Source organism: Gavia stellata, chromosome 2 (assembly GCF_030936135.1).
Source record: "Gavia stellata isolate bGavSte3 chromosome 2, bGavSte3.hap2, whole genome shotgun sequence".
In the NCBI taxonomy this organism is placed as follows: domain Eukaryota; kingdom Metazoa; phylum Chordata; class Aves; order Gaviiformes; family Gaviidae; genus Gavia; species Gavia stellata.
The window spans coordinates 16,248,253-16,272,642 of record NC_082595.1 but is presented as its reverse complement, the minus strand read 5'-3'; the positions used below and the strand labels follow the sequence as shown (position 1 = coordinate 16,272,642).

General features: G+C 41.5%; 1 protein-coding gene across 1 annotated transcript in view; it reads right to left on the bottom strand.

The window, feature by feature from the left end:
- TTC7A (tetratricopeptide repeat domain 7A) overlaps nt 1-24,390 on the bottom strand; it is a 176,922-nt gene that overhangs the window by 21,024 nt on the left and 131,508 nt on the right. Inside the window, exon 19 of the mRNA XM_059827702.1 lies at nt 13,717-13,919. Coding sequence (XP_059683685.1) covers nt 13,717-13,919 — 203 coding nt within the window. The remainder of the gene's footprint in view (nt 1-13,716; nt 13,920-24,390) is intronic.

Here is a 24,390-nt window from a genome sequence, read left to right as displayed (position 1 = left end):
TGAAAAGTCTGAGACAGGAGCATTTATTCAGCCTTTCCCTCTCCAGGCTAAGGAGGTAATCCGATCGCCATCTTCAGCTACCTAATGGGTGACTGGAAAAAAGATGGGACTAAAGTTTTCTCAGAGGTGCTCAGCTGCAATAGATTAAGGTGCAGCAAGGGAAATTCTGGTTGATTAGCTATTAAGAAAAAAATCTTCACAAAGGCCCAGAGAGATGATGGAATATCCATCCTTGGAAATACTCAAAGCTCAGCTGGACACGGCCCTGAGCAACCTGCTCTATATTTGAAGTTGGCCTCACTGTGAGCGGGAGGTGGGACCAGATGACGTCCAAAGAAAAGGTTCTTTCTCACCTATTCTATGATTCTAATGTGCCTCATAACATGTGTGCTAAGTTATTAAGTGCACTTAATAAATCATCACTTGTGTCAGGTATCATCCACACTTTCATCAGCTGGAACACTGCCAAGCTGACTCAAATACTGTACATCTTGTCTAAATGCAATTAAAAAGGCACACGGCGGTTTCTGTGTATCTCAATTAGCCTTGTACCATGCACGTTGACATCCAAAATTAGCTGACTTGGAGGCCTGTTCCCCACTCAATTCAGAGTTGAGCTTGCCTGGTTTGTTGTAAAACTTACCAAGGCTCACAAAGTAAGGCCCTCCTTCAGAGTTGGATTTTGGGGGAATCAAAGCAAAGCTCACACAGTACAAACTTAATGAATCAAACACTAAAAGATTAATGTTCCTGAATAAAACAGCAAACCTCACATAGAGCTCCACAGACCTGCCTCTCCTTTCATTGGTCTGCTCTTAGGATGTAAGAGAAGCAGCGGGCAGTGGGGCAGTGACTTCTCTCCCACATTGGCATCTATTATTGTAATGCTAAGTGCTAGCTAGTAATCCTGTTTGGGAAGCTCTGCTATAGCATTTACGTTCTTATCTTTGTTTAGTCAATGCTGGCAAATAAAAGCATAAACAAATAATCTCCACTGTACAGCTTGGCACTACTGAGATGCTGCCATGTGTGTTTCAGTTGATTTTTATTTGCAGTCTCTTATGCTGGTGACAATCTTGGAAAGCAGATACAGCCCGGTAAGTGACGCAACCATAAACTTGATGTTTTTATGAGCCTACTCTTTGTATTAAAATGAATGCTGAACAGGTGAATGCAAGAAATGAGAGAACTGGGCTAAATATGAAAACATAAATGCAGTAATTTCTCTGGAACAAGTCAATGTAATTTCACCTCATTTCCTGCCTTAGGCCATGCACCAGATACTCAACTGCCTCACATGACTATTTAAAGAGGTATGTGGTCTATACAAACATAGGCACCCACTTTAATCGCACAGTTTCCCTACATCTTCAGGGCAAGAAGAGAGGTAGACTCTCCCACAAGGCAATGCAGAGCAGGAGCCTTACAAAAGGGTCTCTACACCAACCTTGGAGAAGTCCCTCTCTCTGGGCAACAGGTGGAGCGACCAACGCATCTACCTAAGCTAAAGGCTGAGAACTAGGCAACGTGAATCTTCACCTACGACTTAAAAACACTTGAAATGGAATTGCCACCTCAGACTCTCAGAAGTGAACAGGAAGTACAAAAGCCCATTGTTTTGTTTATTTCTTACAAAGCCAATGGCTATTAAGTAAAGCATGACAGAAAAATTACTACCCACCCGATTTCCAAAAATACTAGCAATGAGGACCAATTTAGGCAAACATTATATTCGACAATGCCAGTGAACTGCATGACTCCAGAGAGCAACTGCAAGACAGAGATGCTCAAGCCTGTTTCTGATTAAGCAGCTCCTGGTTGGTATGCTGCGCCCAATGACTGTCTCCAGTCTGTGCCCTTCCTGATGGAGGAAAGGCTCAGCTAACTACAATGGTCATAAATCTCCCCACTGAAAAGTGATTAGCTTGGAAATCCCCTGTTGTTCTGTCAGGAAGCCATACAGAAGAGATGCAAATCCATTAAATTACATCTTGCAGATACACATCTAAGGAGAATACATGGCATTTGGTGATATATGGAAACTACCACGTTACACCTTCAGACAGCTTATACAAGTATCTCTTTTCCAAATTAACATTCTTGCCATCTGATTCTCATTACACTTACTCAACTGTTCCATTAATCTTACATTTTTCCTCCCAAGGGATTAACATTGATTTTTTGTCTTGCGCACACACAGGAAGGTCATACTGTTTCCTACAGGGTGGATTCATTCAATAAGGAACTACGCTATTAAACCTGACTTGACGTTACTGTCAATAGAGCTGAGCTGCCACAATGCTGCTTATTTTTAAGAGAATTTCAATGCAACTCTCCTGGGTGCAGCTACATCCATCATTCCACTCCATGATACACACAAGCCACTTGACAACTCATTAAAAATATATATAAAAAATGGAGGTCAGGGCTGTGTTCCAGGGAAGCCCTACTAACGTTCAAACTCCATATCTAATTTAAAAAATAATAAAACTCAGAATAATTACAAAATGCTGCTGGGAATAGAAGTTCTTCAACAGAAAAAGGAAAGAGGAAGGCAGGACTGCAAGTGGGCCTGCAAGACATTTTTAGCTGGACACTCTGGGTTTCAGGTCACATGTGAGGACAGTACGAATTCAGTCACTGGTGGTCTGGACAGTGCAGCCTGCACACCAGAATGGGCAAGCACTGTTTTGGGTCTGGTTAAGTCCTACTTACAGGGACCTTTGGGGCTGCCCCCTCCCTTCCTTGTAAATTGATCCAGCTCCAGCATAAGAGGGGTCAGATTGTTCTTCCCACATCTCATCCTGGAAGGCTGCTCCAGAACCTCTCTGCACCGATGACTGGGAACCCTCTTCAACCTCCAGTGCCAATTTATAGTAGATGAAGCTGCATTAGTTGATTCAGCTTTTCTCTCCCCACAGCGTTCACTCTTTGTTTCCACATGTATCTGTAGAGAGCAAATGTACGCCTTCCCAGTCTTTGTTTTGCTACCCTGACAAGTCAAGCTCTCTCTTGGTCATCCCAGACCATCATAGGCAGTTTGGGTTTTTCTAGCTGGGGCTTGCTGTCTTGCTCTCTCTTGCTTTCCAGCTTGCTCTTTTTCCAGCTGGGACTTCTCTCTCTTGAGCACTTTCACAAAAACATAGGCAAAAGTCACAATAGCAATATTAAACAGCAGCTCATTGATAGACTGGAGCTTTATAGAAGCATGGGGAAGGACGAGAGGAAAGGAGCAAGAGGAGTGTTTTCAACACGTAAAAACCTCACAAGTTTAGATGTCACAAAGAACAAACAGGAAACCTGTATTAAGTTCCTGCTTCATGAGTCTAATTTTCCAAAGTGCTGAGGAGTTCCTCCCAATTTCTTGGTCCTGGATTGTTTGTTCTGTTGTTTTCAGACACTCCTTCAACACCATGGAACAAGCTTCTGACCTAAGTGCACTTTCAGATTCTTTGTAGTGAATTTTACCTTTCTTGGATAAAATAACAAATAAATAGCATTGAAAGAGCCTTCTGGGGCAAATCAAGGTTGGGCTCATCTCCTGCAGAAATCTGCAAGGCAGAGAGGGACGGAAAAGGAAGAAACAACTTGTTGAATGGCTAATGGAAGAGAAAATAAGTGATTTTAACTATCTGAGTGGTCAATGCTTTACCCTCAGTATTTTAAAGTAAGCAGCAATCTCTGCTTTTTGCTGTTTCTTCTATGTCCCTTCCAATTCTTTCCCCTCCCCTTCTTTCTTATATCACCATTTGCCTGTTCTTCAAATGTACTGGAGAAATGCAGTGCATTGAACAGAAAAAAAAAAAGTGAGACAAATTGTTAACAGCATATAGTGATTTCCCCACGTCGAGGGAAAACTTACGGGGTGGGCTAAACTGTTTAAATGTTTTGTAACATCAGAGTAGTGCAAAAATATCCTGTTGGAGACTAGGACTTAGCAAATTCACCCTTCCAGTGTTTTCTTGTACGCTCCATATTAGGTAGACCTAAGAGAGTCCCAGAGTCTGTAGCTCTCCAAGCTGGAACACAGAAGACGTCACTGGTCTTCCTTTGGGTTGCTAGAATCTCCTGTTGACTGTCACTATTACTTACTTAATTAAGAAAGGAAAAAAAAAAAGGCACTTTGTTCAAGGTTGCTCCATTTTTGGAAAGGCTTGTAATGACTGTCTACTCGAATGCTTTTTCTACCTTTAGGTCTATCATAAAAATCCAAACCCCTTCTCACCAGGGGAAACTGCAGAACTGTACTGGTAAAAAAAATGTTCTGCTTGCACTGAATTTGCAGAGCAGAAGGATACATTCACTGTCAAAGAAAGGAAGCACCCTCCCTCCCCTCCCCCCTGCAAAAAGCTATTTTTTGCAGGCGTTGTCGTATCTTATCCCCAGGAAGAGAAGAGGGCTGTACTAGAAAGTCCTCAGATTCACATTTACTTCTGCCTACTGTGTCCTTCACAGCACCACTGTAACAATTTATCAATACAATGGAGGGCAAGGCACAACATGCAGCCAAGGCAGATTCCTCTAATGAAATCAAATCCTTGCAAGAGGGAAAAACAGTTCGCAGATCTGTTCCGTAAATCCCACTCCCACCGCAATAATGTTCTCATCACTAGTTACATTTAGGGACATAAGGGTACTCAGAGCTGTAAAGCACATCATTTGTGCTGAACAGTCGCAGTACTTTGTCCAAAATAATTTGTGGTCCAAAAGCCCAAGTGAATAAAGCACCATAGGAATCAAGACATATAATTAGAATAAATAAGATTTTGCGCTTACAGAGCGCCTGTCATCTGAAAGTATGCGCAGATATTAATTAAGCTCCACAAACCCCAGATGAAGTAGATTAGTAGCTTCATCCCTGTTTTACAGAGGTTTAGAGTCAAGCGTGACACATAATCACAGCTGAAAGTGCAGCGGCGCTGGCCGTGCTGGGGATGGTGAGAGCCAGGGCTCCACCTCCTCTCCGTCCCTCTTCAGCGAATTACCTTCAATGGAAAATGACTGAGTTGCAGCTCTTTGCTCTCTGGAAGAGGAAGGACCCACCCTGTTGCACAACAGTAGCAAAGCCCTAGCCTGAAGTGGTTTGATAAATAACGTGAAACGGTGCTTAGTTTGGGAAGAGAAGCCAGGAGCGAGCTCGCTTTCATGCATTTGCTCTGAGTGCTCTATCTCGCTTTTTCTAAAATGCCAAGAGATTGCCTCTGCGTCAGCACCCCCTACGAACAGTCCTAATAACACGGCTCGTGGCTTCTCAGGTTTGGAGGACATGGCATACGTATCGTCTTAAGTACTTTAATCTGCGATGTTGGTTTTTTACTTTTCTATTTCCATGCATTTTACTATATTATAGTATCAGAAGCCACATCAACCTAGGATCACACAGACACAATGTAATTAAAAACTGTAGTCAATACATACATCAAAACCTTAAAATAACCCTCTCTTGAAGCAGGTTTTACATACAGAAATTCTGGATAATAGATATAAATAAACACATCTGATACCATCCAAAAATATTTAAAGTAATAAAGTCAATGTATGTATGTACGTAATTAAGAAAAAAACTTTTAAAAATAGTGTTAACTAGTAAAGCTTTAATTGTTTTGTATGTCAAAGAACAGTTAGAAATTAATTTTGCTGTCATTACCTACTGAAATTCAAGTTCTTAGGACAGCGATTTCGTAAAGGTTCCCTTTAAGTATTTGTTTAAGTAGTAGCTGTGATAATGAAAAATATTCTCAGTATCACAAAAGTAGTACAACTGTCCACTTAGTAAAAATTACCCCGTCCCTAACTCTGCTTATCACCTTTGCCAAAACAAGAGCAGGGGAGCATCAAATGCAGTTAGGAAGAAATATCTCCAGAACAGATAAAAACAGGTCGCTCATTGTGTCGCTAGACACAATTATCCACCTAATTACACTTAGGACAAATGTACAGTTTTCCTAACTACAGGGAGATACATTTTAATTGTGATGTTCAATTCTCTGTACACAAATATAAAAAACTGAGCAAGAAATGTCACTAGAAAATGGCAACAGACCACAGCATACTTTATCTACAAAATAGCAAACAAGTTGGATAAACTACAGACATAAAGCAGCTCCTTAGATGATAAATAACTCTATTAATGTGAAAACTATGCTCTTTTGTTCCCACATTTCAGCATAGAAAGCATTCTAACTTCAGCTTTCAAGGTAAAAATGCTTTTAATTAGGGTCCTAGCTACCTTACAAGACATACAGACCTTGGTATGATGTAGCTATGATAATTGACCCATGCTGAGAATCTGCCCCATGATATATATGATTTCTTCGTGGCAGCATGAAACAAATCCCCAAGGAATTACCGCATGTCATCCTTAAAAATATTAAGCAATCAAGCCATGTTTTTATTATGTGAATGGATGCCTTTGAAAACAAGGATGCATGCACCATACTGTGAGGTAAAATGAAATAAATGAACAGAAATAATTCATTTCCATGTTCTAATCAGTGGAAACCGTAGTCTTCAAATTATCCTGATGCTACCAAATGCGAGTCTGGAGACAATAGGTTGACTCTTCTACTAAAATGAACATGAAATTGCATCCTAAGTACACAATGAAGGCCAAATTAAACAGTCCAAGACTCTTTGTAAAGGCTCTTTCGTTTTTATTCAGCCCTTGCATCCATCTGAACAATTAAGAGCAGGAGATTTAAACAAAGCATCATAATAGTTTTTAAACACTCAAATCTAATAAAAAGCAAAAGGAACATAACCTATAGAAAAACCTGTTCTCAAGCAAGCTCTTCATCTTCTAGCATTACCAGCAGAGAGGAATTTGTGTTCCACAGAAATTTGTCCAGAGACAAAGGACGTCTCTGGCAAGCAGAATGAAGAATATATGTATCAAAGACAAAAACTGCATGCATGCAGGCTGTGTTATATTCACACACTGGGACACTGACATCTCTGCAGGGACCCGAGAGAACACCGTTACAGTGCTCACTGCTATTATAAATCACAATCCATTCATTAGAGATGCTGACCATTCAGAAAAAAATCCAGCCCCTACAGGCATGAGGAGATGGAAACAGAGCTGTGATAATGAGATCAGGTTAATACAAAACATTTGAAATAGAACATTTTATTTGTATGAACATTTTATTTGTATGAAAATGTCTATAGTTAATAATTATATGAGTAGAAGACCATTATATGAGTAGAAGACCATGGGACAGTGAGGTGTTTGGGTTTTTTTAACACTGAATCTACAACACTGCATTTGAAGCTAGCCTTCTCATCCTAAAAAGAACGGTAAGAAGTTCGGAGAGAGGCAATGGCAGTAATGAAAGGAATGGGACTGGTTTGGTGATAGATATTTATAAAATCAGTAATGGGAGGGGGAATGAATAAGAATCAGTGGTGTTAGTGTTCCAAAATGAGAACAAGGTGCATCAGTGTGGCTAGGAAGAGCTGCATCAAGAATATACAAAATTTGGCAGTTCTTTGTACAGCAGAAAGCAGACCTGCGGGTCTCCTTGCCGAAGGGTACTGTGAATGCTGAAAGCTAACACAGGCTCAAAACAAGTTCATGAAGGAGAAATCCACTGTGAATTACTAACCAAGTAGAATCTACGTCTACTTCAGGGTGTCCCTAAGTCATAACCTTAGAAGTACCATATATGCCTGCCCTGCTCTCATTCTTTCCTAGGCACTTCTTTATGCTGCTGTTGGAGAAAAGGACTAGTTAAACCTCTAGTCTGACATGCCGATGTTACGTTTAGCATCTTGCAGAAAAAAATCCTGGTATTTAGCTTCAGATTCACTTTGGAGGGATGACGAGATGGAAAGCAGCTTTGCAGAGGACCTGGTGGATAACAAGCTGGCCATGAGCCAGCAATGTGCCCTTGCAGCAAAGGCAGCTAACAGTATCCTGGGCTGTATTAGGAGGACTGTTGCCAGGAAGTGATGGGGGATCACCTCAGATCACCTCCCAGAGGGGAGGTGATCCTTCCTCTCTACTCAGCACTGGCAAGGCCACACCTGGAGTACTGTGTCCAGTTCTGGGCTCCCCAGTACAAGGAGGACATGGACATACTGGAGAGAGTCCAGCAAAGGGCCACTGAGATCATTCAGGGACAGGAGCATCTGTCATACAAGGAGGAGGTAGAGAGCTGGGACTGTTCAGCCTGTAGAAGAGAAGTCTCAGGCAGAACCTTATCAATATGGTTAAGTATCTAATGGTAAGGTGTAAAGAAGATGGAGCCAGACTCTTCTCAGTGGTATCCAGTGACTCGATGGGCACAAACTGAAATACAAGAAATTCCATTTAAACATGAGAAAAAGCTTTGTTTAATGTAAGGGTGATCCAACACTGGTACAGGTTGCCCAGAGAGATTATGGAGCCTCCATCCTTGGAGATATTCAAACCCCAGCTGGACACGGTCCTGGGTACCCTGCTCTAGCTAAACCTGGAGTTGGACTACATGATCTCCCAAGATCCCTTCCAACCTCAACGATTCCATGATTCTGCTATGTGGCTGATACCTCCCAAACTGCATTTAGCATAGACTTCTCCAAAATATAACCAGGCCTTCATGGGGAAAGGCCAAAATCTACACTAATCTTGGAAAACAAGGGTCACAAAACAGCCTACAGTCAATTTGCTGGCCCAGCTTAGGTGACTTAAACTCAGGTGAGTGGGAAGCTTGCTTTTCCAACTTCACTTGGAGGGTACCATATGACTGTAAAGCCCTTTGTGTGGCTGCCAATCTTACGTTTTGTGGTGAAGATGACAGTCTCTCTAAGAAAAAGCAGAACTCTCATGATTAGCACAACTAGTGTTACCTGTGTGTTCTACTTGATTTGATTACGGAACAAATCAAATACATTTTCACTAGATTATGTTTTCCACCCATTTATGTTGTCACAACAGAACACAGAAATACATTTTAAGTCTGCTTTCCATTTTCACCTTCGCAAAAACTCACCAAACAAAACCCAATGTGTATTTCACTTTGTTTCGCTATCAAGCATAGGGATGAGGCGGTGCAGACAGCTACATGGCATTCTAGTAACAACCTTATCATCCTTGCCCCTGCCTTCAAGAGAAGTGAGGAATCATTACAATCTTCCACTGCGATCAATAAGACTCAAGTATGAGTCAAGCGAATTTTTTTTTCTTTGTTTTGATGGTATTTTTTTGTTATTTTCATTAAATCTGGCACAGTGACAGAGATGAGAGTGCCCATTTCTTTTCCTTCTAAATGCATGATTCTCTTTCGTCTTCCCTGAACTAAAACACATTGAGAATTGCTCTAACTCGACAAAGTGCTATGTGAGATATATGCTGAGCAGGAGTCTTCTGAATATCTCAGTACTTTTTTAGTTTATCTTGCAATATTACGTATGGAGCTTTAGGACTCAAATCCAACATGCTGGCATTGATTTTCTCCTCCTCTGAATCAAAAGGGAGAATGGTACTAAATGCACTGTGGCTGGGAACTAGCAAATTTCAATGTCTTTCTCTAGTGACATACAGGTAGGTGGATTTGTGTATTGCTTTACAAGGAGGTGTCATCTGCCCCGGCTTATGTTATATTTTCTGACTTGGTCGGGCACATGTCAGTTTTGTTATCACTGTCCCAAAGCTGTGTATATCATGATGTTATATAACCAAATTTGGTACATACTGAAAGAAATAAGCCGTAGTTATTTGGTTTAGAAATGTGCTGTCAGAGATGAACATCTGGCATGGCTGACTAGTCACAGTGTAAGACAAGGGGATATGGGCTAAGCTCTTGTTTCTGGACCAGTGAAGATACCTACTCAGTGGAAACTCCATCAGCTCCCCTGGGAAGGAGAAACGCTCTATGATCTTTGCAAGCAGGCCCCAGAAGGAGCCTGTGAAAGGGAGAAAGAAGAAAAGAACAGGGCTGTTCTAGTAAAGGGACGGAAGACAGAAATGTGAGACAGAATGAGGAGAAATGTGGAAAAAAAACCCTAGCAAGTCATATTTCCTAAAAAGAGCTGTGATCTTACAGTATGTACAGTTTCTAAGGGCCAAGCCAAGCTAATTGTTTCTGACAGCGAACAGTTGTTCAACCCAAGGAGTAGCTCCACACCTCACCAGGAGTACTTTGGTATATAAGTATGCTCCCAATAGCCCCAAAAACTGATTCTATGTGTTTTTTCCAAACGAAAACAGAACTCCTCAACATATGTGCCTCCTTAGATTAGGTATTAGCCAGTAGTATTTACTTTCTAAAGGCCATTGGTGGATTCTTAATACAGGCTTAAGGATCCTGTGGCAACACTTATAAACTGCAAGTGCTAGCAAGACGCAGCACAGCTATGTGGTATTTTCAATGCACCTGTGGTTTGCTCACCACAGTATTGGACACCAACTGCCAACAGCCCCCGCTATGAAGCAGAGTGTGCTACCCATCTCATCAGATGCACTCAACGCTGCAGTCCTGCTGTACAGTGTTGCTCTTCCACATAACAGTGTGCTTTATATGGAAAGCACACTGATTTGACAGCTACTGTAAACACCCTACAGTCACAGTAAAACGCAGCCGTTTTCAGCTACACAGAGAAAGAGCGTGTGTTTATTATGGTGGTGACTCTACCCTGTGTAAAAGTGAAGTTATTGACACCCGATGGACTCATTCATTGCTAGATCTGTGCCCTTCATTTAAAGCCAGCAACGCTCTTCAGGTTGGAATTTTCCAAATATAGCTTTGACAACCCAGTTCTGAGAGCCCAGGGGAAGAGACATGACTACTTTGCTAATTGATGCTGATACACCAGGGAAAATAGGCACTGTCTACAGCACAGTTTTCCCTTAAAGTGGACTAGGTCAGTTGGGTGGCAATTGCGCTAAGTCAAACAGTAATTCTCATAACCAGACCTTCTTTCCCTAAATTACTGTACATCCACAACAGTATTGCTATAGTGGGAAAACTATGTACTCAGATGTTTGGGGAGGCCAGCACTGAAACAGCATGTGTGAATTTAACTTCAGCTGCCTGTGTGTGTCTTGCATAGTTTCAAGCCACTTGGAACTAGCTGATAATCTAGTTTGGCCTCTTGCATAATCCAAGACATACATTTCCCTCTGGTAGGGGACTGAACATACTGTGCTCAAGAACTTGTATTTTTAATAACAGTACAGCTAGTACTTGGCTAATACATACATTTCAGAAAGGCATCCAGTCGTCTTCTGATGGCCTCAGGGAGATGCAGAATTTACCATTTGTTACATTATATCCTCAATTGCATAAACCCAGTCTTAAGTTCTCCTTGGGGCACTGTCTCATTCAGTACATAGGACAAAATCACTTAGCTAGCAGCCATACAATATTTAATTTTTTCCCTTTTTATTTGATGCATATCCCTAAAAGCCTTGTTTACTGCACATTATTCCCACTCTGTTCTGAAGACAGAATGATTAATTTCTTTACAGGCTTTTCTATAGTGCTCATCAGATGCTTCTAATTTGTTATGTGCAATTTCCTAGCTTTTGGAAAAGCATACAAAGGAATACCATTATGTGGCATCCTATAACCACTGCCACGATTCATATCAGCAGGGATAGTCCAGACCTTTGCTATATTAGCTAACAGGTGTGAACCACAGGCTGCCAGCATGGCCAGGCTCAAGGAGATGAGGCACATGCTTAAGCAAGTGATTTTCACTGGTATTTGCTGGCACCAGGATGGGAAGATTCAGAATTTTAAGGACACTGAAGGCTGCGGAGTGGAAATATTCTTACAGGTTCACGCTCTTTTGTCTCATAAGACCAACCCCTTCAATTTGTGCTTTCCAACATGCCCACCCCTCAGCCCGTGTGTCTCAGCCTGGTTCCTTAACCCAGTCTCACTCATCTATCCAGTCTTATCCAGTGTTACCTATCTTACCTTATTTTCCATCTATTCTTTTTTCTCTCACTTTGTTATTACCTTTCCTCTTCCCTACTTGCTTATGGACTGAGTCTCTGCCCCCAAATTCCCCATCTCACTGTCTTTTTCACCTTTTCCAAATTTTACTTCCATCCCTTGACTAAGATGATGGAGCTTACTGGCATTTGAGGGGAATGAGCATTCACAGACTCCTTACAGGTTTCAGAAATACATATCTACTAAGCACGTATAAACTGTGTTTTTTAAATGTTGTAACACGAATGACCTAGGAAGGATTTTCTTAGGGATGGTAAAAAGCACATTAATACGTTACAAGGACTACCCATTCCTGACAAAACCTGGACACAATAAAGCACAGCAAAGATGACATCACAGAAGCCTTTAAGGTCTCTTCTTCAGCCTCATTTTCAGAAACAGTTAAGCCATGTTTGGTGACATTTTCCAAAGTAAACTGGGCCAGAGCAGATGTGCATCTCAGAAATTTTTATTCCAAATGACTATAGTTTCAGAAAATTGCAAGCAACTGAAATGCGAAGACACAGTATGTGGTTTTGCCCATAAAATAAGACAAAAATGAAAGCTATTAGTATCATGTTGGCATATGACTTGATGGCTGCTCTGGTATCAGTGACTTGTCTGAAATCATGACACTAACTGAGCAAAGAACGTCATTCTATCTTGCCAGGTTTTTACTGACTGATTTTGTAAAGGTTGGATCACAGCAACAAAGTAATATTATTGCCCTAAATAAGCCTAATATGTGCATAGCTGTTTTGTAACCTTCTCCTGACATACGCACCAGCTATTCATTTGCCGGCTTTGCACTGAACATTCATTATTACCAAATATTTCATCCCTTGCCTGTAGGTTCTGCTATTTTCTCTAAATTACAACTTCACTGCACGTTTGTCTTCTTGTGCACTGATACCCCTTCAGTTTCAGAGTTGCCTGCTAACCTCATCAGGACCAAATTTATGCCAGGAAATACAAAGCTGCTAGCAAAGACACAAAGTGATCACGTGGATATAGAATTCCTGTAGAAATTAAATTAGTCAAAAAAGACTTCTAATATCCCAGAGAGACCTAATAAGGCCTACAGTTAACAAGACACATCATTGATGAAATACAATTAACTTCTGATTTCATAAAAGAAGTGGGTTTTGGTCTTCCACAAAGCTCCCTGTATTTTTATTATTATTATTATCATCATCATTAAGCTCTAGGCCCTGTGTCTGTAAATAAGTCTGTTTTGGGGATGGTGCAACAGAAAAAATACTTGCTGGATAGGAGTGCTACCAAAAAAACCCACAAATGTGGAGTCACTGACCCTAAACGAGGTTGGAGCTAAGTCTCAGATTAAGACAATAACAGATTAATTTTATCGTAAACTCATAGTTTATCTTGATTTGAGTAGACACAAGACTCCAGTCCAAGGTTCAGAAACCCCGTCTGTATCTATATTCGATAGTTATTTAGTTCAGATCTTTCAAACATCAGTGCACTGCTTATTTAAAGTGCATAACAGTTAGTAGGAAAAGCAGCAAAGACAAAGCAGTGAGTTGACTTCCAAAACTATCAGCCTTTGTCAATTAAAATATTTACTTTTGACACAATCCTAATTAGTTAAAAACATTCAATCCAGTCTTAAAATAGAGGTTCAAGCTACCCAATTTATTCTTGGAACAATCACTTGCTCTCGGGATTAGGAAGACAATGGCATCCAGAGCAAGCATGAGCCCTCTCCCCTCTTATTACAGTTAATCAGGAACATAAATACTATAATGGAGCTGAGCCCCTGCAAACTCACCAAGCTGTGCATAATTTCCACTCCAGCTGGATTCACTGTGAGCGCTTCATCATACAATTGCCTAGCCTCCTCCAAATTGCCTTTCATCTCTGCAAGCCTCCCACGCATGTACAGTACAGCATGAGATGTGGGGAAAAGACTAGCTGCCTCCTGGATACAAAAGCCTGCTTCTTTGAGATGCTGTTGTTCCATGAAGAGTTCAGCTAAAAGAAAAAAAAACAAAACCCAAAAAACACCGCACCATTAGTGATGTAAGTCAGAGACCTTTTTTCACCGTAATTACATATCATCTCCCTTAAGCATATTAAAACATCAGGCCATGATCTTGCACAGTGCTTAATACTACGGTTAGTGCTTACTATCACAAGTGGTTTCACTGAATGGATCTTTTTTTAACGCTAAGGGCTCTATGCAGATGTTCATGGACATCTTTAAGTGTTGTCTCGACAGAGGTCGCCTTAAGGATTCCTCAATCAGGAATGTAAACAGTGCTGAACTGAGCCCGAAGGAAGCAGGGCTGGTAGACACTTGGAGCCATATGTATTTCCAAATAATCTGGGGAAAAAAAGAACAGAATAAGCCATCACTGTCTACTGAGAACTTTAAACATGTCAGAGTAATAGGATACATCTGACTAAGCTGGACATTAGATAACTTATTTAAAAGAGTATTTCCACATTTTAAAAGATGATTAGTTTCTCTCTGCTTATTTGTCTAGCTTATGAGATAGCTGTCTCAACTTTTCAGAGACTGTTAAAATCAAAAGGCTTTTATCACAGAGACTTATTTATATTGTGTATTCACACATTTACTTCCTCGTACATACTCTACAGAAAAACAAAAGAAAGCTCTTGGAAGAGACTGCTCAGTTATTTACTTTCTTCAACTATCAGCAACTATCTTAGTGGTTTTCTTAGAAAAAAAAAATGTAACAGGCATACTAATGTGCTTGACTGTCAATTTGTTAAATAATTTCTCATGTTAAACATAAATTTCATAACATATCTCATGGTTAAACTTGTAACATTTCTCAGGATTTGGACTAGATCATCATTGGACTAGATGATTGTTGCAGGTCCCTTCCAACTGAAACAGTCTATTCTAGTTCTAGATTTATTATGCATTAAAGCCTTGCAAAAGGCTTCAAAAGTGATGCTCAATTCTCACTGCCACTTTTAACTGAAAGTGGAAACTGTGTTTTTAGATGTATATTTGTATGTATGCATGTATGTATGCACATATGTATATAAAATACTTCTCTCTCTTCATACAGCAGCCATTGCTCTATGGACCATAGCCTGCTTGTGTTCTACACGTTATCACTACAAAAGCTCAAAGTCTCATTTTTTTTTAACTGATGTGGTAATGCATTAAGTATTGACAGTTCAAGAATCCAATTCGAAATGACTAATCCAGGCTCCAGATTTAGATAAATAATTCTGAAATTAGACACATCCTTAAATGCCCTGACTTTTAAAGGTCGTGAATATTCTCAGGAAGTCTCTGTGAGGGGGGAAATTTGCCTGAAAATTCCTCTCAAATAGCATTAAAACTCTGCCAGTTTCAAAACGCTGGGAGACCCAGATGACTGTGGGGACTTGGCATGCTAACATGCAGGTTGCTGGGTAGAGGTGAGCAGGAGAGCATCTCAAAGGCAGTCCTGCCTGACCATGGAAAGGCTCCTCCTTGGCCCATCTGACATGAGACTGGGACCACAAATAGTACTTCTACTGGCACACTGAAAACGATCGTGTACTGAAATGACAGCATGGCTGAACGCCCTTCCACTTCTGAAGTGGTCCTTCTAAAAGAAGAGTGAGACATCATCAAGAAAATGCTCAAATATTTCTTAGCCATCCCTAGGCTGTGCTACAGATGAATGTCATTCTCTAAGGCTGTCAACATGAGCAAAACATTAGTTCCTTGGTAGGAGCGATACTCTTTAAGAGTGACTCATATACATTTCTCTCTGGTTAATCATTATAAAATCTCAGCATGCATCCCTTCCCTTGGCTCCAAGAGGCTGCAGCTATCTGTAATAACAGAAAGCAAGGCCATGTACCTTGTCAAGCTGAATATGTGCGCAGCCTTATTCAAAAGTTTGTGGGAGGACAGTATTTTACTTGCACATCCCAAGGAACAGAGCATTTTCCTGCCAAGTGCTGCATAGCAGCTGATGCCGTGCATGTGGCAATAATGAGGATGGGGATGTGCAAAGTGACGATTCACAGCCTGAAGATAAACCCTTCATCTGCAAAGTTAGCACAAACTTAGCAGCACAAAAGAACGGGTGAAATCCTGGCACTGTTGGAAGTCAGCAGAAGTTCTGGATACTGCCATATTAAAAGCTCTATTAGCAACTAATAGCATAATGTGACTTCTTTCATTTCAGAAAAGAATTGGGAGCAAGGGGGTTTAGATGTGAAATCACGCACAGCCGGTGTTGCAATGCATACAAAATGGAGGGTACTTATTCTTTCTTTCAACAGTGCCTGTAAATCTTCTTCAGTAATAACAATTATTTAGAGGAAGTGCAGCAACACAGAATCTAAATAAGATCTACAAATTGTATTTTACGGTATGGTAATGTAGCATATTAAAGTTCAGTCCATTTCTTTGCAGGCTCAATAGTCAATAAAAAATGATTTTATGGTGTGGGAGGTCTAATTTGCATAAAAAAAAGAATGAGAGAGGTGCCTTTGGGTTACGAAAGGAAAGGAGTGCACCCACCCAGCTAAAAATAGACATTAAGGGAAATCGTTTAGGCCTGCATTAAAATGTGTTTTCTGTAAACTCATTTTTCCCTTCTATTACATACTCACTTTATTTACAGATTAACAAGATATGCTTACGCAACATGGAGTAACAACACAGCTAGAGGCAGAAATCAAACCCGAAAACCAAGGACTCATTAAATTTATCACGGTAATACTCCTGCCTCTTCAATGGTACTGAAAGTACTGAAACACCTGCCTTTGCATTACCTGGGTTAGCCGCTTCCTGTCCACTGGATTATCAAGTGTATCTCCTCATATCAACTAATCATGCTGTAAATAAACATTTAACCAAATTAGCAGCCCTCACGAAGAAGTTCTGTTATAGAGACATGGCACTCGATTGCACTCCAAAGAAGAGGGTATCTCCTCAGGCTGACTCAGGTAGAGAAGATCCGTGATTCCATTTATGAACCTCCAACTACATTGTTCTTGGTACTGATGTTCTTTGCAGCTTTGAATCCAAAGGCCATGCTTGCAAGCTTCCTTGCTCTCTCTCACTTAACACCATCTTCATAAAAATGTAAACAAATTTACATTCTGTTTTGAACTAAGTACCACCAAAGGCTTTCTGAATGCTACTGAGCAAAGAGAGATGATCATCCTGACTGTACCGCCTCCTCTATTAGCATCTCTGGAGTAGTGCTAGAAACTCTGAGTGCGAATGAGGGATTAGGAAATATTTCAGCATTATTATCTATAGGCATGGGCTGAGACAGTGCACTGGATGGATGGGCAAAGACAGGATGAATCGTGCACTGTCTCCTTTCGTTCACTAATAGAAGCTGAGCTTGCACCCACTGAGACCACGAGCAGCTATCCAGCTGACTCCAAGGTCCAGCCTAGCATGATTCATTTCTTTCTCGTATCCACCTTATGCTTCCCACCTGTGCTCTCTTGCAGTGATATCCAGCCTACTCCGCTGTTCTTCCAAACAACTGCTGTCTCATCTTGTGGCTATGGCCTCCTTTGTCTTGACTTGCAACTAGACTTCCACTGATACACCAGTCTTAATGCTGGGCCCAGTCTCTGAGAGCAGCATGCATCTCCACTCAGATTACCATTAGCTCCTAATATGAGCTTCTAGCTCTTCCAGCTGCTTCTGCTAGCATTTAAGCTCATCTACGATGAAGACTGTGAAGTGAGAATTGCCAGCAGCATATCATCTACTCACTCTCCAAAGACCAGTAACAAACACAGACTGAGAGCACTTCCCAGAACACTGACAAAGCCAGTTTTTCTGCAGTCAGGCTCCTTTTATCCTCCCCAAGATAAATTATTTGACAGACCTCTGTTAGGGAGTCCATCAGAGGAGTAACAACAGTGTAATCTAGTCATGTTTGCATCACAGTGCTAGTCTGAGGAACAGTTGCCTGCCATCACCTTGAACACTGACTTTATTTCCCGCTTCCTAAGTGTTTCAAAGCAGTGTCAAGAGTGATTGTGCTTGTCACCACAGAAGCAGCAACAACTGTAATTCTAGCCAAAAAATCAAACCGATTTGAAATGTATTTCTGTGATGTGAACAACCCAAGAATTAAAATTTCATTCCTTATGAATCACGTTTGGTGTTATCCAAGGCGCAGCACTTAACTCCCACAAGCAGACTGCTCCACATCACTCGGTTGTGTGTGCCCATTGGATCTAAAGCACTTGTCTACTCTCGTCCACCCCAAAACCGCTACTGCATAGCAACAGAGCCAGCGCAATGCAGCCAGATGACCAGCAGGATGGTACAGTGGGGAGCAGTCCTTCACACTTTAAGAAGGTGACAGCACCTGCCAGGATGTGCAGGGAGGTGATTTCTGTTCCACGTCATCTGCCTTCAGGAGCTATTAATGCTTGTTACTGCAGCAGCCCTTAGCCAGCTGGAAGGACCCACTCCTCTGAGACAGCTCTGCCTTCAGCAGTGAATACAGAGCTATTACCGTGACAAAGGGTTCCCCCCTCCCCCCCACTGCCTTTTCCTTTTGGCAGGTGACATTTAGTCATTGTTCTATATTATGACACCACCCTGCACGCAGTAGCTTGACAATTCGCAGGCAGATTAGATGGAAGATTCCTCAAGCTGTATCCTTACTGCAATAATTTCATTTGATGCAAAGCTTTGATACAGAAATGAAGGCGAACAGAAACTGCCACGTGTTCCCATCCACCTGAGCTCAGACACTTGCTCTTTTGAATGAGGCAACAGATTTGCATCCTCAAAGGCTGTCTCTGCATGCAAACTGGTAGTTAACTGGAGTCCAGGGACCCGCTTTAAATTTCCAAGCTTCAGGTCTCACACGAATGCAGCATTAGAGTGAAAATTTCTGGAAGAAACGCAGAACTACCACAAGCTACCTTCTATACTAAATGGCATAGTCAAAACATTGCTTGAAATACTACAAGACAGCTGGTTCCTTTATGTGAAGTGGGGCCCTGCTCACTGGTGAGGAAACAGCTCTTTCCCAGCTGGGAGAAGCAAGCCACCATCTTCTAGGCAGTAAGGCCACCACTGATAAGGGTGACATAAAAATGCTTCTGTTGGAAGGGCACCTTTTCTTGTACCCTCTCACAAAACACGTGTTACTGGCTACAGTCAAAGAAAGGACTTCTAAGTCTTCATATTCCAGCCCAGTCAAGTATAAATTCCTATTTTCTCTCTCTGGTATGAATAAATGTCCTGCTTCCTTCTTCATGACTGTGTACACTTTATCATGTGCCCAAAAGTTACTGAGCAGCTGAAGAAATGGTATCCTCTGTCATTCTCTGGGTACCACTGGCAGTGCAACAGGTTTTTCTCCATCTCTCGACAAAGGATCTACAGACTGCTTAACAAAGACCATTGCTAGCTGCTGCCTGTATCCTTCAGAAGCGAGTGTTCACACATGTGTATGTTTGCATGTCCCAGATTTTGAGAAGTAGCATGTGCTCTTTGAAGACCGCTCATGCCAACAGATTATCAGTCCACGAAGTTTCACGTACTGCTCCAGCAATGAGAAATACCAGAAGCCTCAGGAATGGGGGAAGCAATCCAAAATGCCCAGTACTGATATAAGGCAAGACTCCTTTTGACTTTTTAAATTCACTGTTGATGGAAAATAAAACAAACCAAGCTGGAGAGTGTAAATCAAAACCTAGTATCCCCCTGAGGACATTCAGATGAAGAGAAATGAGGAGTTTGGTGATCCTTAGCCTGCACCAGAAAAGCCTAGGACAGAGCTTGCTAAACCAGCAGGCTTAGCAGAACCACTTCTGGCTTCTTAACTTTACTAGTAACATTTCAAAGGGAACCACAACCAGATCACTTTACCATTTCTATCTCCAGTGTGAAGTGTTCCTAATCCCTCCTAGTAAGTAAACACTCTAGGGGAGACATCTCTGCAGTACACCTTTACTCTCCTCAGTAACAGCTGTGTAATAAATGTCTCCCTCCTGCTCTCCCTCACCAGGCTCCAGTTTTTCATACTGCTTTGCGTCACTGTGAAGAGCCTCAAAAAATCAGCAGCACTCATGGACCTCAAGAACTCAAGCAGTAAATGCGGAAGTTCTAAATTTGAAATTCTAAAATTTGAAAGCACTTTTTTTTTTAAAAACAAAAAAGAAAGAAAAATATTAGAATTGCTTCAACAACCGGTGCTGCATCATGGGGCAGTATCTGATCCCAGCTAGTCTGGCAATGTCACTGAAGATGTCTCCCAAACCTGGTAAACACCTTTAATAACAGAGCTAGTAACTTGAGGGGGCTTAGGATCGCTAAAAGCTTCGGGAAGGAAGAGCATTTAAATACCCCTGCGCAAGCTGTGCAAATACAAGCTGTGCTGGGTGAGGCGAGGGGCAGCAGGGGAGGGCCCGGCTGTGCCCTTGGCTGCTGCCAGGGCGCCCACTGTGCGGCTGTGTGGCCGCGGGCCAGCCGGGGTTGAAGATTCCAGCCCACTGGCCCCGGCAACACGTTCGCGTGGAACAAAGCCCATCTCCTCTAACAGAGTTTTTTCCCAGGAATTGGCCCATACGGAATAAAATAAATAAATCGCAAGTGTTTTGTGAAGGGGGAAAAAAGAAAGTTCCTGCTGTACATAACTCGGGGAGCAGATGTTTTTCCATTAGCTCACTGTTCTCTGCTATGCTGGCTCTCTTTACATTTCTTGTTCGTGGCATGTTCATTATAATATTTTTTTCCTAGGGTAAACTTTAGCACGTTACTGAGACAGCAGTTAGTCCGCTCCAGCCCCACTGTGAGTACACAGAATAGTTATCCTAGCCATTTTTCTCTAAATGCTCCTTTAAATTAGCCTTAGGTCTACCTGGTGAGGTTCGCAGACTGTGCTTAGCAGGCATTTAGCCAATCTTAGATCAAATTACCAGACCTACTTTGCTGTGAGTGGCCATATTTGGTAAAGTATTGGGTTAGTCAACAAGCTAAATTGTCAGATATAAAGTACTAGTAAAGACAAACAAAGTGGACATTGTAGTTAAAAGTAAAGCTTAAAATAATATAGCAACAGGAGCTGGAGTATTAGAACTCTTATCAAAACTGCCTTGCAGTATTCTAAAATTCTCCGTATAAATAAAGCATGCGGTTATTACTGCCTGGAAATATAATCACACATACTTCAGAAAAGAAATCACTCCAGTTACGCAAAGAGATTAAAACTATCAAAACTATTTCTTTTCAGTACTGACATGCTTTGCTCTCTGGGTCAAAAGTGATCTTCTAAAAATGTCAAATGAAGGTAAATTTTGGTCATAAATTTGAACCATTTCAAGTACATTTTTCTTAGCCAAACAGCATTATTGTGTTTTCTGAACAGTAAGGAGTACTGGCATGATTTTAAAAAGGAAATAAGGGGTAGAAATAGTTCCTAGGTCAGACATTTCTCTTAGTAACACAAGCAGTATTATCACCAGTAATCTCTAGGATTCCTCTTGCAGCTCTTCCTGCAACAAGAGGTGGAAGGAGTTAACAAGCTTTACCAATGCCGCAGAAGTTCCTTCTCTCCTTTCAGAGTGAAATCCAAGCTCTCAGTCATGAAAAGTAGAAAAAAGAGGAAAAATGGGCACATGGATCACATAAAGACCACCTCTCCTGGAGCTGCACCACAGCAGCATGCGCATTATAGCACCCTTCCTGAGGAGTACTTGAAATGACCTGTTTCTTGGACTTGGGGCCAAGAATAACATTGAGGCTTATTAACGTTAAAGCCTAATGAGACAACTCCCTCCTTTTAAGAAGCCATTACATTTCAAGAGGACTGGGAGGTTATTGCTAAAAGGGACCAGACAAGCTGTGTTAATCACAGTCTTTGCTGCAGAACACTTGAAAACAGAGTATGCCTATTAGTATTCCTCTAAGCACACCTGCCGCAGGGAGTGGACAACCACTCTAGTCTTTGGGGACAGCAGACCTTGTACTCTTCCAATGCTAACTGTGACTACCTGCAGGGAAAAGGGGAACATACGGAAGCCCACTGAAGAAATGTGCTAAGTTCCCTGCTGCAGATGACTGTACTCCCAGCTGGTCCTAGAAGAGAAAGCTGGACATAAGATTAACAGTGAGAATTCGCAGTTTTATTTGGATGTGCGAAAGAGAAGAAAAGGACCCTTTCTGGAGAGCCCAGATCCATCAAGTAGCTCTTTGGCTGCTTACAGTAAGCTACAAAAAAATCGTTTGCCAAAGTTCACTAGGCACTGCTGCAGGGAAAGCCAAGGTGCAGCATCCATTATAGTGCAGCGCATTTGGACTTAGCAGCTTCACTTCCAAAGCTGCTGCTTTATTATCTTCCCTACATAACTGTGCTGATCATAAACCCAGAAAAGTTACAGACAAAAGCACTAAGTCTATGCCCTCTTATGCGTGAGGTAAGTGTCCTTATCACAGGACAAAAGAGCTTAACTATTTGCACAGGGTTCACAGCCTTGCCTGCCTTCAGCCACTGTTAAAAGAATGCACGTGTTCTCATGCACTAATTGTGAGACTCGTTAGGTGTGCAACAAGGGCTCCCCAGCTCCAAGGGACTGAGGATGCTTCTGCACAAGGCAGGAACTCCTACTGCAGCTGCAGGTGGAAGGTGATATGCTAACAATTCCCCTACACAGGCAGCATCTGACAGCTACCACCCACTAACAGTCCCCTTGCAAGCATATGTGCTGGCTTTGTGGCCTGGCCTGGCTGCCGGAGGGCTGTAAGAACAGCCTCACATGGCTGTGGGATAGCTGTTTTTGTATGCCTCTTTCCAATCTAATCAGTCAGTTAGTACCATTAGTCTTCATGCCTTGGGATATAAAGAGACACGGGAACTGTAACGGCTGTAATGGAACCCAGACACGATTGCAGCCTGGTGCTCTAAATCCATACCCACACACAGAGACGTGGCCAGCTGTGTCCTCTTAATGTCTGAAAAGGACGGATGCTTTGTTATAAATTTACTGTAGTAGGAGGTTAGGAAATTGTAATAATTTTATCTCAAGATTTATGATCCACGCTAAAAAGGTTAAAGTGTTAACGACAACAAAAACAACAATACACGAGTCATTTCCCAAAGGTAGATTACCATTTTTTCCCTTTAGAGATAGGACACTGAGGTATGAAAAAGTTAGGCAACTTGCCTAGAGTCACAAGGTGAGTCATTGACTGAAAAACGATAAGTCCGAGCTAAACCTGATAGAAATCTACAGCATACTGGAGCGGCTCTATCATGAATATAAAGGGACTCCGGATGCAGGCATTAGAATGTTATGCTAATACCCATCGCTTTCCACAGCTGTTAATTTTTGGGTGAGCTGTAACGCAAAAGCATGTGACTACCTCAACTGTTTTTAACCATGCATTTCTGTTTAATTTGTTGTTTATGAAATATCTCTATTTTGGAAGTAAATGAACTTCTTACAAGTATACCTGTTCCTCCCTTCCTCTCCTTCCAGATGGGAAAGATTCTAGTACAGAGGGTCAGTGACACCCTTTTGGACTATTCCACTCACTAAGCCCAGTCTAAGATCCGACCCACTTCAAAGAAGTCCTCTAATTATTCAGGCACTGTGTCCTCTGCAGAGAGTAAAGACTACCCCAAAATACCTGCATCTCTCCTCATCCCTCAGGATACCAGAATGCAGTGACTGCCACACTACCGTGAGAAGAGAATGGGCAGTACCTCACCAAGAGCTCATTAAACTGCATCCATAACAATAACTGACTTCAGAAATGAAATTACAAAGCAGTCACAGTATGTATTTTCAGAATATCAATCCTGATTCAAGTCCAGTTAAAAGTAAGCATGAAACAAAACAAAGATTTAAAAAATGATAGAATAGGACAGAAAAGTTACAGCTTATAAAAATAAATTCTATCTCAAAGAATTAATTAACACCTTTGAGAAAGGCGCTCAATTTACACTGAAAGGTAACCGCAGCAATTCACAGCTAGGTCACAGCAAGCACTAGGTCTTTATTGCTTTTGTCTTTTCACATAGCAGCAAAAATGTAAACTGGCTAGAGCTATCTGCAGGATGATGGACAACAGACACCTGACTTCTCATCACAATAAACTCTGTGTTTTTTTGCTCCCCACCAGCCTCCTCTGCAGCCTTAAATCAGGAGCATAAACTGAATAAAGCAAAATCTTGCTAGTGATTTTGAAGTCCACAGCACATCATTGAAATTTACATACACACAAGCCATTAAGTGAACACGTGTGATTACCTTAAAGGATGATGCATTTCATAAGGTAACTTCTTTTGTTCTTTAATAGGTAGTCAAATTGTAACAAAAAGAATGTCACATATTTTGTACCAGAACTGAAGTCTGATTGGTAGAAAATGGCCCACAAAAACAGCTATAAAAATCTTTGCTGAGAAGTAGGGCGAGACTGCCAGGTTTTATGTGAGAGTTGTCAATTGTACAGATTAGCTAAATGAGAATTTGA